Below are 18538 nucleotides of genomic sequence, written 5' to 3' on the forward strand. Positions count from 1 at the left end.
AAACGTTGTGACCTCCCTAGAGGCCATATTTTTCATGGGATCTGTATGAAAGTTGGTCTGATATCCATCTTGATGATATCTAGGTCAAGTTCGAAACTGGGTCAACTGCGATCAAAAACTAGGTCAATAGGTCTAAAAATAGAAAAACCTTTTGACCTCTCTACAGGCCATATTTTTCAATAGATCTTCATGAAAATTGGTCTGAATATTTACCTTGATGATATCTAGATAAAATTTGAAACTGGGTCACGTGCGGCCAAAAACTAGGTCAGTAGGTATAAAAATAGAAAAACCTTGTGACCTCTCTAGAGGCCATATTTTTCACGAGATCTTCATGAAAATTGGTGAGAATGTTCAACTTGATGATATCTAGGTCAGATTCAAAACTGGGTCACGTGCCTTTAAAAACTAGGTCATCAGGTCAAATAATAGAAAAGCCTTGTGACCTCTCTAGAGGCCATTTTTTTCAATGGATCTTCGTGAAAATTGGTCAGAATTTTTATCTTGATGATATCTAGATCAAGTTCAAAACTGTGTCACATGAGCTTAAAAACAAGGTCACTACTTCAAAAAACAGAAAAAATGACGTCATACTCAGTTCAAAACTGGGTCATGTGGGGACAGGTGAGCGATTCAGGACCATCATGGTCCTCTTGTTTTACGGAACGAAACGGCAGTCTTAGATTTTAGCGTAGACAGTAAGCGCGGAGAGTAGCTTCCCTTACCAAAATGGCGAAAATTGTAAAGGTTATTACACACTAAATAGCCAGCACTATATATTCTATATAAAATAAGAAGTTTTCACAATGCTGCAGTACACACCTAGACCCATTTTAGATTTCTTTAACTTACATTTTCTTGTAGAGCAACATTTATACTGTAAAAATATCCAAAGAAAAGTAGGGGTCATATTTGATGCAAGAAAAATATTTCTGGTCAAACGGACACACCGTAATTTTTACACTGAAATGACAATCACAATTTAGGGTAGGGGTGTATGAATAAATTTCACATGTTAAATCAGTTTGGTGTCTTTTTTCAACATGCAAATGCTACCAGTATGTCAAGTATAGGCATGCAATATGATTTCAACCAATAGATAGCAATGATTTCAAGGAAAATCCTTCTTACAGCAAAAAGAACTGAGAACTATTTGAATCCGCCATTATGCGACTACCATTTTTCACAGGTGCTCAGGCTATTTAGTGTCTGTATGCCTAAACAAACTTGTTTTGAAGTTGGAAAATTGTCTGTAACAATTTTGTTGTGAAAAATCACGCCGGAGTTTTAAATTGCTAAGAAAGTATATAGGTAAGGGTAGATTTCTCGGAAGCACAGAGCACCTAAAACACAGCCTCAGAGCCACGCATTAGCAAATTAGGCCCACAACGAAAAGAAACTGTAATGGAATGGAAAAATATTACAGACTGGTTGCTTCAAACATTTAACAAGTACATATTACTTTATGTGACAAGTACATATTACTATTTGTGAAATATGGATAGAGGATGAGGAAGTGGTAAAATGGAGGGAGTGGTGGATTTGAAGAGGAAAGAAGAACAAAGATGAAAATACAAAGGGAATGCTACGTTCCTTAGTAACAGTCATACTACAACGTAAGCGCAGACACTCGTGTACCGCAATCATACACACAACCATACCCAACTAAATAACATAGAAAACAGTAGGGCACCGTCTTTGACTCACAATCACACAAACGCACCCATATAAGAAACTGGGGATTTTTAAAGAAGACCATTCGTATAGCGAAGGCAAATGCACGTCAATGTATCATGGTAAAATAATTATAGAAAACCGAAAAAGAAATGGGCCTAAAGGCTAAACTGGTCAGAAGTCTAATAAATACATATACTGGCTGCACCTCCGATCAGCGGTCACCTGGCTTAAGTGGCCAAATTGTCTGCTTCCCCTGGCTGGCTGCTTAAGACAGGTTAGACTGTACATAGAGGATATTACATGAGTGTCTTTTCATATTGAATTTATTAAACGAGTTGAATAAAATGATAATATGCGAGGCTCTACCGAGCATTTTATCAATTTTATTCAACTCGTTTAATAAATTCAATATGAAAAGTCACAAATGTAATATTCTTTTTATTACATGTTAGTCTTTCCTGTCGAAGCATCAAAAATTCTACTTCTTTTTACTATATAAACAAGTCAATTTGACCAAAGTCTCCTATACTATAAACGACGTCGACGTCAAAGCTTTATTACACTAGTGTATTATCATTTTTATTTAATGGCTTTATTACACTCCCGCGACGTCAAACATGTGATAAATATATTTATGTATTACAAGAAAGTTATACAGTTTTGCGTTGATGTCGTTTCTAGTTTAGAAGAACACGGTCTGTAATAGGTAAAGAAAGAAGGAATTTCTATGTTCCAACAGAAAAAGCTAACACGATCAAAAGAATATTATAAAAGTGATAAAAAGAACATAACGTTTATGTTTTTCAACATTAAATTTGTTAAACTAGTTCAATAAAAACGATAAAAGTCTTTCGTTCTATCATCTACATCAACATGTTTAATAAACTAGATATGTCAAACACTCGTGTAACAGCCTCTATTTACTATGGTTTACTATGGTTTTATTTAGATCTGGAGCTGAATTAGCATATCTAAGAAATATTGTTTCTTTCCATCACTTTTTCGTTTCCATTCATAATTTTTACATACTCACCTTGTTTGGCGTTGGCTCAGTTTGACAGATGATTATACAAGAAAAGGAAATTCTAATTTGTCTAGAACAATCTGAAGGGATTGAATTGTTGAATAAGGCCAGTTGCTGTACAAAGGTTATTTACTCATAAAAAGATAATATAAAAGAAATCATTTGCCTGTATGGAGAGATGTTTGCTCTTCAGAGTTTATAATTACAGAGTTTTACTGTATGTATGTGTTTTAGTTGTGACAAGGGTTTTATTGTTTGCATGTGATTGTGCTAAAGAAAATCATTGGAACGAAGGTTTTTTCTGTATGATTTGTACAAAAGCAAATTCGTTGAGACAGTGGTTTTACCTGATACATGTGTTTGTGCCAAAACATAGTACGTCGAGCCAGACGTTTAAGTGTATACGTGTATTATCAAAGCAAACAAATCGAGATAGAGGTTTTACTGTATATATGTCCTTGTACCTAGGTCATTTGAATTTATCAAAATTATGATATACATGTTTATGTTTCAGATGACATTATCGTACACACAGTCACGACGGACGATCCCGATATTACTGGGACCGTTACATACACAATCACAGGTACATGTTTACACAAAATCATAGGAATGTACCATTAATCTAAGACATGTATAATTTCGTATACAAATTATTCAAATGCCAAAAGCACTTTAGTCAAACAAATGAGTTTTGTATAGCCTTCAAAGTTCTTCACCTTATGTTGAAAGTTAAATGTAAAATACAAAACATTTTTTATAATTATGTGTTAAAAATACATAAAATTTTAAATACATGTACAAGTTTTTAGCCTGGCACAGTTTTATTAGTTTACTCGCAGCGCAGCATTTAGATCGAAAGTTTACCTCGGGATAAGCCGGGTAAATTCATCTACGGCCACTCAGGAGAGGGATTATCATACAAACGCTTATGAACCGAATCTTCTATACGTTTGATTGGTTGCTTTCTACATTTCCAAACGAATTTCGTATATAATATATTTTTCAGTAACTGTAAATAAAAGTGTTATTTTGTTTTGTTTCAGCTGGGAACACCAACAGCGATTTCAACATGTTTACGAATGGTAGTATCACACTGAACAACGCCTTAAATGCATCTATAACATCGACATACACTCTGACAGTTGTTGCCAATGATACTCTGAATGTAACACCGTTTAATCTTACTGTAAATGTGGTATCAGGTAATGCAACTTATGATGAAACTTTCCTATTTTTCTGTGACATATTATTGAAGACGTTCTAGAGACAGAAATGCTGGTTAATGAAAAAGAGGTACAATATTTTCTAAATTAGCTTCCTTACTTTCGGCGTGCTTCGTACTGTCGTTTTGAGACGTTTCCATTCGTGAATATGCCTCGCTTAAAAGTATACATTTTGTGTAGATGTATTTCAATGTAAAATGTACAATTCTTTCGGCTTAGATGGGGCGTATACAGTGGTCCAGTGTTGTACAATAATAACAGAAGTGAAATGACTACGCGTTACTTTCATCTCTGCCAGCACTTGGACTTTCTTACAGGGAAACCATTGGAGATTGGCGGATTTATTTGCCTTGATAATATGTGCCAGCAGTCACACAAAAGTCAAGTAAATAGTAAATAGATGATTTCGCCATTAAACATCTGCAGAATCTTGTAGACAACCTTTCTGTACCCTATTTCTAAATAACCAGTTGGTACTTTATCTATATCTAGAACCACAACTAAATATTCCTGCGTCCGGTGTCGCAATAGAAGAAGGCAGTTATACGTCAAGTATGGTCTGGACTTTGAGTTCTACAGATGAGGATGGTGACACAAATCCCACTTATGCAATACTAGACCAGAGCGTGAATGGTACTTTCGAGATAAATGGCGACAACACACAGCTGATAACATCGGCAACGTTTGACTTCGAAGAATTAACAAGTTACACAGTAACGCTGCAGTAAGCAGTGATGTTTTTGTTTTGTTTTTTTCACAGCTTCTATCCGTGTTTTTTTCTCTTTGATACATATGTATATGGTTAGTTTTTCACAGCGTGATACGATATGTTTTGTAATTTTCTTCCAACTTTTGTACACTAACATGTCTTTTCATTTTGTTATTTGACAATACGTTTTTTCTTACTCACTAATCTACATATTACTTTTCTTAGCGTGGTACTAGATGGTATTTCTTTCTATTCAGTTTCATTTTTCCTTTATTTTCACCTATTAACAGGACAGTTGTTGTCAGTTTTTCCTTCTAATTATTTACAGAGTAACAGACTCATCCTCGCTCCAGCGCTCCTCTACAGGAATACTTACTGTCAACATTACAGACGTTAATGATGAACCGCCAGCGTTCAATCCAGCATCTGTAGATCTAGAACTAAGAGAAGACGCCCCGATTGGTTTGTCTTGATTTCTGCACATTTACATAATGCTTTTACGCGTAGTAACTTGATAATAAATTGATTAAATATAATAATTATGTAATTATGCCATTTTTGTAAACCGCTTTTTATCGGCCATGCAAACAACGTAACATAGCAATAGCTGTCATGTTAATGTTAATTTAACCAGTATATTTAGCATTTGCTTTGATGTTTGGCTGCAAAAACAGTTTTTAAAACTCGTTCCAGTCTTACTTTAGAACATTCTAATACCTCCCTTTTGTTGATGTTCAAAAGCTTTGTACAAAAGGAATCTTAGAAATACATTTATATCTCCTATATAACTGTTTTTTGTTTCGAGCATTTTTGGATCAAAATGCTGTTTTCGCGAATGCGGTTCCTAGACCTTATTGAATAATAATTTATAAGTTTAGTAGTGTTACCGTGATGCATGTGGCTCTATGGCTGCCTACCCTTAAGTTTTATATTTTTAGAAGTATGTCCTCTAGCTGTTATATAATTTTAAAAAATGCAATTCCACTAGAAATAAAATCAACCATGATATTACTAAAATAAAATCTTATATTTGTACTCTGTCACAAAATGATGAAAAAAAGAAAAAAAAATTCACGTGATCATGGCGGACGGATGTGATTTTCGTGTGCTCCGAGAAATGTTTAAAATTTAGGTGTTTTAATAGGATTTGAGGGATTATTGAAGCTTGGAATGTGTTTAATTCTAAAATGAGATGGACAGTGTACGATTGATATCAAGTAATGTTTTTGACTTTTGAAATTTGATTTTGAATACCTGTTTACCTGCTTATTGATACGCATGAGTGAATTACGGGTATATGGACTATCTGCAATAATTTTTCGTCTATACTTCACGCCATAAATATCATTACTCATGTCTGCAGTTGACAATCAAGACAGTTTGACACCTGATGTAAACGAAGAAACGATTTCTGTCTTCACCTTTTGAAAACGCCGACTTTAAGAAATCTTGTCTCATAATGGACATTAATACTGATAGCGAGTCCACTAATGGTATGGAGCAATCCGGGAATGTAGTAGAAGATCCTCCAGTTGCTAGTCTGTCACTTGACGACTCGGCCTTAGGAAAGATCGCTCAACTGTTAAAATCTTCGTTCCAAGATGAAATTTCAGCAATCGTCATGAAAGCAGTACAGTCATCGATTGACGCCATTGTGACTGGCGTTACTGTGGGACTCGATCATAAAATCAAAATTTTAGAGTCGGCCAATCTTGATCTTAAATCAGAGAATATAAAGTTAAAGCATGAAAATGTTGCATTAAGGATTAACATCAACATAACACAATGTGACATAACGCAGCATAATAACATAAGAGTTTACATGTATTTTATGTGGTTTATATTCTCTGAAGCAATCCTCCTTAATTACTAATATCGAACACTGTCTTTATTTAGTGTCCGAACATACTCAGAAACATCTCTGATGTATCACTTGTTTTCTTTATTTTATTATATTCTATCTTATCCTCCTTTTGTCTTTCCCTATGTATCCACCGGTGATGATACTACAGGTGATCTTTCGTGTCCACTATCTAAGCTAAGTCAGGTTCGGGGCATTCCTTGACCAAACACTTAACTTCACTTCCATTCGATAATGGTTAAAAATGCACTTGTTTTTGCAAATGTCCCGAATAGAAACAAGTCATTCTCTAGGGGTGTTTTGAGTATTTACAGGAACCCTTTTTCTTTTCCCTTAGTGACCCACTTCTTTCTGCTTATTGTTGTGATGCAAGATCCTCTCCTCTTGGTATCTTTTTCATTCAGCTTTACATGCAACACAACGCCTCAACTTTTCATACATTTTCCAACTAGAAGGGTATATGCAAATATCTTGCGTTATAGATCAAATTCATTATTTATAAATTTCAGTTTGACATTGCTTTTCGAGTGTGTGTTGGTAATGTGGCTTCATGTTTTACTCACAAACGCTGGTGATATTCATAAAAACCCTGGACCAGATTCTGTCGCTTCCTCAGCTGAGTCTTCTACAGGCTTTTTAGAAGCCCCACTTCATGTTCACAATCATCTTTCTTTTATCCACTATAATGTTCAAAGTATTCAGAATAAAATTGATATCTTGTCTGCTGAACTTACCGATTTTGACATTTTGGCCTTTACTGAAACTTGGCTTAGTGAATCAGTTACGAGCAGTGATCTTACTATTCCAACATTCCATCCGCCAATTCGAAAGGATAGACAGTTCGACAATCACGGAGGAGTAATAATCTATGTGAAAAACAATCTTCATTTCAAGCACAGACCTGATCTTGAACCCAATCGACTAGAATGTCTCTGGATTGAGGTGATTCTTCGTAATAACAAGCATGTCCTGTTTGGAAATTTTTATCGACCACCTGGCTCCGATACCATCTACAATAACCTTATTGAAGATTCCTTTTCTATGGCTACTGACACAGGGATAGCTGATATCTTTATTACCGGTGACTTTAACTTCAATATCCAAAATCCAAATACATGTCTTAAAGTTTCATCTCTTTGCCAACAAAATGGCCTCATACAGTTAATCCAAGAACCTTCTCATTATACAGAGCTTTCTAATTCTACAATTGACTTGACCTTTGCTTCTAACCAACAAGCAGTATTCCATTCTGGAGTTGGTGACCATTTTCTCGAACAGAACATTAGATACCACTGTCCTGTCTACTGTATTCTTAAGTTCAAAAAACCAAAGATGCCTTCCTATACAAGACAAATTTGGATGTACGAACAAGCCGATTTTAATGCCCTTAGACAAAAGTTTCAAACTGTGGACTGGGACTCATGCTATCAAGATGACATAAACACCCATGTATCCAATGTCACTGAGAAAATTCTCCAGATAAGTAAAACGTCTATCCCAAAATAAACCGTAATGATACGATGTTCCATGGATGACAAATACAGTTCGTAGAAGTATTCGGAGGCGCAAGCGGGCATACAGAAACGCCAAAAGCCACAACACCGAGGCACATTGGATGACCTTTCGAAGAATTCGAAATGATACAGTGACACTAATCAGACGAGCGAAAAGAGATTACTATGAACACATGTCAGAGAAACTTAACTCAAGATTGCTATCTCCAAAAGACTGGTGGACTACTCTGAAAGCTTTCATTTCAAAAGACTCCCGTAAGTCACTGCCTCCTCTTATAAATTCTGATTCCAGCACTTTAACATTTGGCTCCCTCGAGAAAGCTGAGCTTCTGAACAATTTCTTTGTGGGACAGACTCATCTGAATGATCATGGCAAAACTGTTCCAGCGCCTAATGTTCAGCCTGAAGATGTTCAACTATCATCTATTGCTATCCAATCTAAAGAAGTTGAAGACGTTCTTAGAAATCTTCCGATTGCAAAAGCGACTGGTCCTGACGGTGTAGGCTATCGTATTCTTCGTGAAGGGTCTCACGAACTTTCATTTCCACTTTGTTCTCTCTTTAACCACTCTCTACAGCAATGTGTAGTCCCAGATTCTTGGAAGGAAGCTCATGTATGTGCTGTCTTCAAGAAAGGTGATCCAGCGCTTGTTAATAATTACCGCCCTATCTCGCTTCTTTGTTGTATTGAAAAGGTTTTTGAACAACCATCTACTCGATACGCACTTTATTTCTCCTTATCAGTCTGGTTTCAGGCCAGGAGACTCAACAGTTAACCAGCTTGCCTTTCTCTGTGATACTTTCTGCAAAGCCCTTGACGACGGACTTGAAGTTAGGGCGGTCTTTTTCGATATCAGCAAAGCCTTTGACAGGGTGTGGCATCAGGGCCTCTTAATAAAACTCCAAAATGCCGGTGTCTCAGGGAATCTTTTAAAATGGTTCACCAACTATCTGTCTGGACGGCGTCAACGTGTTGTTCTTCCTGGTATTTCTTCATCCTGGGCATATATTGCTGCTGGTGTTCCCCAGGGATCGATATTGGGTCCCCTTTTGTTCTTAATATTTATAAATGATATCGTCCTTGATCTTGGTAGTCATATCCGCCTTTTTGCAGATGACACTAATCTTTACATCATTGTTGACTTTCCGGTCCCAGCTGCGGAGCTTCTGCAATCGGACATTCTGAAAATCATGTCATGGGCTGATCAGTGGCTTGTAGATTTCAATCCTTCAAAGTCAGAATGACTTCTTATATCCAGAAAACAACACAGTTGCTTCATCCTGCTCTGACTATGTATGGCCAAGTGATTCCGGAAGTGTCACATCATAAACATCTTGGACTCATACTCACTAACGACTGTTCTTGGCATGCATGAACATGTCAACTACATCACTAAAAAAGCCTGGACACGAGTGCACATTATGCGTAAATTGAAAATGACTCTCGACAGGAAATCCCTTGAAACGATATATACTTCTTTTGTTCGCCCTATTTTAGAGTATGCCGACGTTATCTGGAATAACTGTACAGCTTTTGAAAAGGATCAGTTGGACAAGATTCAGAACGAATGTGCGCGAATTGTGACAGGAGCAACTAGACTAGTATCCTTAGAAAATGTCCAACACGAAATCCGTTGGAAATCACTTGAAAACAGGAGAAGAGACCACAGATTGATTTTACCTGATTGAACTACCCTGCTCTTTGGTGACGACTCACTATCTGATGAAGATAACATGGAACTATTTGCAGCTGTCCAGAAGTATATTCTTGACAGTGGAAGGTTCACTAATAATTAACATTGACTTCCATTGTGACATGTGCTGTTATATCTTGATAACACTTGACATCCTTCTACGTTTTAACTAGTTCATCTGCAGGTGGATTATTTCTGTTTTCATTATTTTTCATTTATTTTCATTTACTGATTTAATCCTTTCTTTCTCTACATATTATTTTCTTATAACTATCACGATTTAAAATTCTTTACTTCTTTTACTAGCACTTAACTTATTTGTGACTTCTGAAAGATGTATGAACAGGCTGATAATATTTTGTTTTGTTCTTGGAAACTATAGGAATAAAAGAGCCTCGTATGATGTTAAGAGTCTACGATTTCCTTACTAGCACTTAACTTATTTGTGACTTCTGAAATATGTACGAACAGGCTGTCAATATTTTGTTTTGTTCTTGGGAATTATAGGAATAAAAGAGCCTTATATGTTAAGTACCTAAGATTTTCAGAAATATGTCTTATCGTATATTTTCTTCTAAAATTGGATGTATTGCACAAGAAATATTATTTTATTTTTGTAAATTTAAGCCATGTTTTTGGTGTATATTTTATAATAGAAGATTGACCTTATATGTACAATGTGCTTTCGTGAATATTCTTTGCATGCAAAATGGTTACTGTACTATTGTTATTTGTGGAATTCATGCAATAAATATGTTTAAACTAAATGATGCGGTTATCTTTTTTCATATTAAAACTTGTATTTATCATTTGATTGCAGGTTTGGTGGACTACATTGCAGCATCTGTCGATCCAGATTCAGTATCTGCAGATTATTCAATCATAGGTAACATAAACTTCCGCATCATTCTTTCTTACTTGATGTTGCGGACTGCTTATATTCAAATTTCATTTTTGAAATAATGTACAATTACAGAACGGCATCTATGGAAACATAAAATAAACAGGTTTGTGTGTATAAAGAATATTGCGTATTAAGTTAAAAGTAGAACACAATGTATTACTGGTCACAGTAAAATTGTATTACTATTGAAAGACTATTACTAGACAGCTATGACACCAGATTCGTGTACGCCGTTATTTTTTTTATATTTAGCCACGTTATATACGTTTTGAAATAAAACGATATTCTATATTTCAAATTAAGTTTAATCATGAAATATCTTTGTGAAAAATACTCATATTTTAGCATATCTCAAACATTGACCTTCCCGTTAAAGTTATTTACAGTTAAAACGCAATCACCTGCATTATAAAAGTAAAGTCTAGGTTGCAGGATGTACGAACACAGGTTAGTCTACATTAATGAAAAACTGCTTAAAATGGCATTAACCAATTCAAATAAAAATATAAGTGGTTCAGGCTGTGTTTTAAAGACAGTGAGTAAACGTCAAACACTTTGAGATCCAATTCAATTACAAACAAATGTACAGTGCAAAAACATTTTGTTGCAGGTGGAAATACAAATGATGTATTCAGTATTGATGCCGTTTCTGGCAACCTATCACTTGCATCACTGCTGAATTCCTTCGATGATCTGAGTTACCTCCTCATTGTTCAAGCAAACGACAGTGTAAATGTTGGAACACAAAGTGTGAACGTTACTGTTGTAACAGGTAAGACGTCTAAATATTCAAGCAAACGATATTTCAACATAGTGTGAAAGCCATTTATGTATTTTACGATAAATGCGAACGCCATGTTTGGCACCTTAAATGTGGTAACACACTGTGAACGTCATTGATGTATGTCACCTTAAATGTGGCAACACATACTGTGAACGCCATTGATGTATGTCAACCTAAATGTGGCAACAAAGACTGTTAAATTCAGTGATGTATTTCACATTAAATGTGGCAACCAAACTGTGAACGCCATTAATGTATGCCACCTTAAATGTAGCAACACAGACTGTGAACGTCATTGATGTATGTCACCTTAAATGTAGCAACAGACTGTGAACATCATTGATGTATGTCACCTTAAATGTGGCAACACAGACTGTGAACGCCATTGATGTATGTCACCTTAAATGTGACAACACAGACTGTGAACGTCATTGGTATATGTCATCTTTAATGTGGCAACACAGACTGAGAACGTCATTGATGTATGTTACCTTTAATGTGGCAACAGACTGAAAGTCATTGATGTATGTCACCTTAAGTGTAACAAAACAGACTGTGAACGTCATTGATATTTGTCACCTTAAATGTGGCAACACAGACTGTGAACGTCATTGATGTATATCACCTAAAATGTGGCAACACAATGTGCGAACGCCACTCATTTATGTCACCTTAAATGTGGCAACACGGACTGTGAACGTCATTTATGTATGTTACTTTGATGTGACAACACAGACTGTGAACGCCAATAATGTACGCCACCATAAATGTGGCAGTACAGACTGTGAACGTATTGATGTATGTTACTATAAATGTGGCAACACAGACTGTGAACGCCATTGATGTATGTCATTGATGTTCGTTATTTTAAATGCGGAAACACGGACTGTGAACGTCATTGATGTATGTTACTTTAAATGTTGCAACACAGACTGTGAACGTCATTGATATATGTTACCTTAAATGTGGCAACACAGACGAGTGTAAACAATATTAATGTATGTCGCCTTTAATGTGGCAACACAGACTGTGAACGTCATTGATGTATGTTGCTTTAAATATGGCAACACAGACTGTGAACGCCATTGATGTATGTCATCTCTTATGTGGCAACACAGACTGTCAACGTCATTGATGTATGTTACTTTAAATGTGGCAACACAGACTGTCAACGCCATTGATGTGTGTCGCTTTAAATGTGGCAACACAGCGTGGGAACGTCTTTGATGTGTGTCGCTTTAATTGCAGCAACACAGCGTGTGAACGCCATTGATGTGTGTCGCTTTAGATGCGGCAACACATCGTGTGAACGCCTTTAATGTGTGTGACTTTAAATGCTGCAATACAACGTGTGAACGTCATTGATATGTGTCGCTTTAAATGCGGCAACACAAAGTGTGAACGTCATTGATGTATGTTACCTTTAATATGGTAACACAAAAAGTGAACGCCATTGATGTGTGTCGCTTTAAATGTGGCAACACAGACTGTTAACGTCATTGATGTGTGCTACTTCAAATGTGGTAACACATACTGTGAACGTCATTGATGTTTGTCGTTTTTAAGGTGACAATACAGACTGTGAACGTCATTGATGTATGTTACTTTAAATATGGCAACACAGCGTGTGAACGTCTTTGATGTGTGTGACTTTAAATGCTGCAATTCAGCGTGTGAACGTCATTGATGTGTGTCGCTTTAAATGCGGCAACACAAAGTGTGAACGTCATTGATGTATGTTACCTTAAATGTGGCAACACAGACTGTGAACGTCATCGATGTATATTACTTCAAATGTGGTAACACAGATTGTGAACGCCATTGATGTTAGTCGCTTTAAAGGTGGAAACACAGACTGTGAACGTGATTGATGTATGTTACTTTAAATGTGGCAACACAGACTGTGAACGTCATTGATGTATGTTAATTTACATGTTGCAACACAGACTGAGAAGGTCTTTGATGTGTGTGACTTTAAATGCAGCAATACAGCGTGTAAATGTCATTGATATGTGTCGCTTTAAATGCGGCAACACAAAGTCCGAACGTCATTGATGTATGTTACTTTAAATGTGGCAACACAGACTGTGAACGTATTGATGTATGTTACTTCAAATGTGGTAACACAGACTGTAAACGTCATTGATGTGTGTCGCTTTAATTGTGGCAACACAGACTGTGAACGTCATTAGTGTATGTTACTTTAAATGTGGCCACACGACTGTGAACGTCATTGGTGTATTTTACTTCAAATGCGGCAACAGAGCGTGTGAACGCGATTGATGTGTGTCGCTTTAAATGCAGCAATACAACGTGTGAACATCATTGATTCGTGCCGCTTTAAATGCGGCAACACAAAGTGTGAACGTCATTTGTGTATGTTACTTTAAATGTGGCAACACAGACTGTGAACGCCATTGATGTATGTTGCTTTAAATGTGGCAACACAAAGTGTGAACGTCATTGATGTATGTCACCTTTAATGTTGCAGCACAGACTGTGAACGTCATTCATGTGAGTCGCTTTAAATGTGGCAACACAGCGTGTGAACGTCATTGAAGTATGTCACCTTTAATATGGCAACATAGACTGTGAACTCCATTGAAGTGTGTTGCTTTAAATGCGGCAACACAAAGTGTGAACGTCATTAATGTGTGTCGTTTTAAATGCGGTTACACAAATATGTGAACGTCATTGATGTGTTGCTTTAAATGCGGCAACACAAAGTGGGAACCTTTATGATGCATGTTACCTTAAATGTAGCAACACAGAGTGTGGGCGTTGTTGATACAGGTAAAAAAGGTATAGGAATTTAGTGCTTCATTAGTGGTATTTTTAAACACACACACAATTCATCTCTCCCTTCAATTATTAAATATTCGAAGATATACAAGCTAAATGAGGTTCCAATTTGCATTATTCTTTCAATTCTATGCTATCATTTATTATATCCATTATTTTAGCACCAGTCTTTGAGTTCCCTGAAAATGTAGAAATTCCCGAGAACACGAATACTTCTGGAGGGTATGAAGTATTAGCACTGAACTCAACGGACCGTGACGGTGACCAAAATCCACAATATGAAATTGTATCACAGAGCGATCCGGGTACTTTTGAGCTGAACGCCGATAACACAACTCTTGTTACAACTGCGGAATTCGATTACGAAGCCAGTACCGGTTACAATGTTACTTTGCGGTTAGTATTTATCTATACAATATATGTAATGTATGTAATATTTACAAAATCCATACACAATGACCTATGTTATATATAGATGACATAAATAGCAAATTAGATATTCTTGTTGTATCAAATCATTTTCTTCTGTCTTCGTGTAGTGTTGATAATTTAGTATAATTTTATAATTTAGTAAAAGCTCCCTCCTTTCTTTTATTAGCCACATTTAGCGCTGTTTTTGTTCATACCGTTATTGCTGAATACAAATATAACTATATGCATAGATTATAACCACGTTTGAACTAAAGATACTGTGCAACAAAGAAATACAACAAACAACAAATATAAAACGGTCATTTGAAAACATATATATAATTATTCTGTTCAAAATGTAGACTAGTATAATTAAATTCAAATTACTTATACAGGTTTATGAAATCTGTACTATGATACAGAGTCGCTCCTTTATAAGTTCGAGCAGACCTCAACTTACTTTTAACTTGTTTCGTTGGAGTAGCGGTAAATATTCTTAAGGGTAACAGTGGATTGAAATTCCATGTTTATACCTTTCAGAGTAACAGACACGTCAACGTTTACTATGTCTAGCACAGCTACATTAGTGATATCTGTCACTGACATGAATGATAACGCTCCTGAATTCCAGTCTAATGATACATTTGAGATATCTGAATTTACATCAACTGGTAAGTGATACAAAAGTTTTGAATCATTGGCGTAGGGGCCATCTCAAAGTTGGGGTCCAATCGGAAACCGACCAGCTAACTCTGCCCTGAAAATGTTTGGACAGCAAAAAGTGTTCTTTCGCTTATTCACAAAACATCACATCAAATCCTGATCTGCTCTCCAAAACTGACTTTTTCCCTTTTATCTGCTGTTATTTCTGAATAAAATCATTTTTTGGGTCAAAAGTTTGTGGATGGGAGATTAAGGCATATGCTGACACCCATTTTCATAGTTAGGGCACCACCTTGCCCTCTCCTCCTCCACCTGCTCCTGCGCCTATGTTGATTTGCATATTGTGGTAAATATTGCAAGGTTCTATTATGATTCTAATAACAGCTTCTCCAGTGACCTTTTATCTGTTAAACATGTACATGATCTAACTAGTTCGGAAACAAATGTTTTTAAATGAATGCATATCTTGCAGGTACCGTTGTATATGTTGCTAAAACTACCGATGTTGACACCGGATCTATTGTAACATACTCTTTCACAGGTATTTTTATTCTCTGATTTCATTTGTGAAACAAAACCGGTTACTTAATGCTGAAAAAAATACGCCATTGTTTCTGTTACATGCACACCAGCCTTAGAAGCCGCGTTATTGGTGGAATAAAGGAAATACAAAGAGGATTTATCTGGTATAATTATCTAAATACATGAAACGCGAACTTCTTTTGATATCGCTTTTTTATCTACTGTACAGTTAAAATTAAACTGAATCGTAATCGAGGCGCTGTCAATATTTGCAAGTCAGTTACTTTATCATGTAAATATGCCTGTTCGTTGTTAGATGTAAATTCCTATAGTGTTTGAAACTGAAATGTACAGTACCGAAAAGTTATATTCAAATTCATATGGGTATAACCTCAGCATATTACAAGTAAACGTTATATATGAGTATGACAACACAATGTTGGCAATATTGTTCGAGTTTGAATACCTATGACCAAAATTGCTTATATTGTGAAAATCGAAGGAATAAATAGAGAAATTGGATAAATATTAATGACGTTTTATAATGACGTTATAATTGTATATAAGTTTTAATACATTTCTCCACATTGATGCACTCTTCTTTTTAGATATCAAGACAAGGAAAATGTCATGGATGTTTCATTTTATCGATTATTTCTGCATGTCGTTCCGAAGATTTCCAGTTGTTTCGTTTTTTACTGAAAGCTGATTATCATTTTTAACATTAATCTACACATAGTTTATAAGCATTTGAAGTAAATCATTACGCGATTCTGATCACATATTGTAAATAGTCAATTCAGTTATTTTATGAGTTTTGTTTAGAGTTTTGCATAAAAATAAACGATTTAGTAACCGAACAACAACATCCAAATTAGGTTCGATATTTGTTGACTTACTTTAATAACTTAATTTGTTTTTCACGTTAGATGGAAATACCGACAACACTTTTAGCATCAATGAAACAAGTGGGGAGATAACACTTGCCACAGATCTCCAGCCAAACGTCACACTGACATATAGCCTAGTTCTTCAAGCAAACGACTCGGCGCAGACGACAGATTACACTGTCACAGTATATGTAAAAACTGGTAAACTTTCATATGTAGCTGTCATTTCTATCAACAAAACATTTTTCTTCACTCTAGATGGTTAAATTAGTTATCGTTCATTTCAGACTTTAAGTATACCGAACAAAAAACAAGATTATACATAATCTGTCTTACAGACGTTTGTCTGATCTGTATCATTCATTACATACGCTTAAAACATGTATTAAAGCGTTTATTCCATTGCCATTCTCAAAGCTATAAGATAAGCCATGTCGTACACTAATATATAATATTTGAATTTCACAAAGGAATTTCAGATCTAGTTATGCTCTTTACTTTTACTCACAGTGAAAACATAGAGAAGAACAATTTGAATTTTTTTTAGAGTTTTACCAATCCAAATATATGTATTCACAGCAAAAGCATATAGAAGAACAATTTGAAACCTATAAATTACAGCTTTACTAATGCGCATATTTGTTGTTACAGTGAAAACTTATAGAAGAACAACTTAAAATCTTTAAATTACAGTTTTTCCAGTGCCCATATTTTATTCATGACGGTCATATATTTTCTCCTTAGTTCTTTTAACTTCAAAATCAACGATCATTTTTGGGGGCAATGCCCCCAGATTTAACAAACCGTCTTTCAATTTTCTTGTCGAACTTATGACCAACCTGACAACACACAGAAAACAAGTTCCAAAGTATTTACCAAACGTAACTTTAATATTGCATTTTGCAATTATATTTTTGATCCAGATATCATTAAATAGATCTACACATTTTATATTTACAACAGTATCTGAAGAAAACTAAACTGCATTATAAATATAGATCTACTTAAGCGTAAGAATAATAAAGACGCTTGATTTGATCACGTGATCGATTCTGAAACCGACACATGTTTTGATCATGTGACCTATTCTGAAATCGAATAACTAGTTTCAATACGCTAAAAAATCAAAGCGCTCAAAACGCTGATGGTGGCTGCTAATCAATGTTTAAAATATTACAAAGAAAGCGACAACTGAGGAATTGTTAATATAAACCATAAGAATTTTTTTTGCATTTTTTTTTAATATTCGGCTTTGGTTTCAAAATTAATCCCTTTTCACTGCCAGTCATTGTTTACATACACACTGATTCAGTCTTTAACGAATAGTTTTGATCCTTTTTGATTATTTGTGACAAAAACTAAAACATAAATTACATCGAAGATGTTTTACTATGAATAAATGGTATAAGCTTTTTCTCCAAATCATTCAGCTTTTAAGATTTCTTTTTAAAGCTTTTGGGCAGTGTCTTTCATGAATTATTATACATACTGATTTAGTCCGTATCAGATAGCTGTGGTTTTCATGAGACTTTTGTGAAAGAAAACAACACAAACATGCACCACAAATGCACCTCAGAATGTCAGTTCTGCAGCCAGTGTATTTTAGAGGTGCATTAATTATCACTCCATCTGTTATACTCAAAAGTTCGCTAGACATAACAGCAGGCTTCGCAAAAATGCTGGACATTAAGTCAGACAAACTTACAACTTTAGTCAGACCGAGAAAAAAAGTCCAATATATGTAACGCGAAACGAAACCGTTTTAATTTTTATACATATATTTGTATCCAGATATATTGAGACGCACCATGAGAAAACCAGCATAGTGCATTTGCGACCAGCATGGATCCAGACCAG

The 18538-nt window shown here is 35.5% G+C and overlaps 1 protein-coding gene across 1 annotated transcript in view; it reads left to right on the top strand.

The window, feature by feature from the left end:
* The window catches only part of LOC128546252 (protocadherin Fat 4-like), a 104673-nt gene that overhangs the window by 70852 nt on the left and 15283 nt on the right, over positions 1-18538 (top strand). The window contains exons 13-22 of the mRNA XM_053516538.1: positions 3216-3287; positions 3748-3906; positions 4420-4651; positions 4965-5098; positions 10526-10591; positions 11220-11381; positions 14357-14591; positions 15147-15277; positions 15742-15810; positions 16721-16882. Of these exons, the coding sequence (XP_053372513.1) occupies positions 3216-3287; positions 3748-3906; positions 4420-4651; positions 4965-5098; positions 10526-10591; positions 11220-11381; positions 14357-14591; positions 15147-15277; positions 15742-15810; positions 16721-16882 (1422 nt within the window). The remainder of the gene's footprint in view (positions 1-3215; positions 3288-3747; positions 3907-4419; positions 4652-4964; positions 5099-10525; positions 10592-11219; positions 11382-14356; positions 14592-15146; positions 15278-15741; positions 15811-16720; positions 16883-18538) is intronic.

Source organism: Mercenaria mercenaria, chromosome 10 (assembly GCF_021730395.1).
Source record: "Mercenaria mercenaria strain notata chromosome 10, MADL_Memer_1, whole genome shotgun sequence".
NCBI classification, from domain to species: Eukaryota; Metazoa; Mollusca; class Bivalvia; order Venerida; family Veneridae; genus Mercenaria; species Mercenaria mercenaria.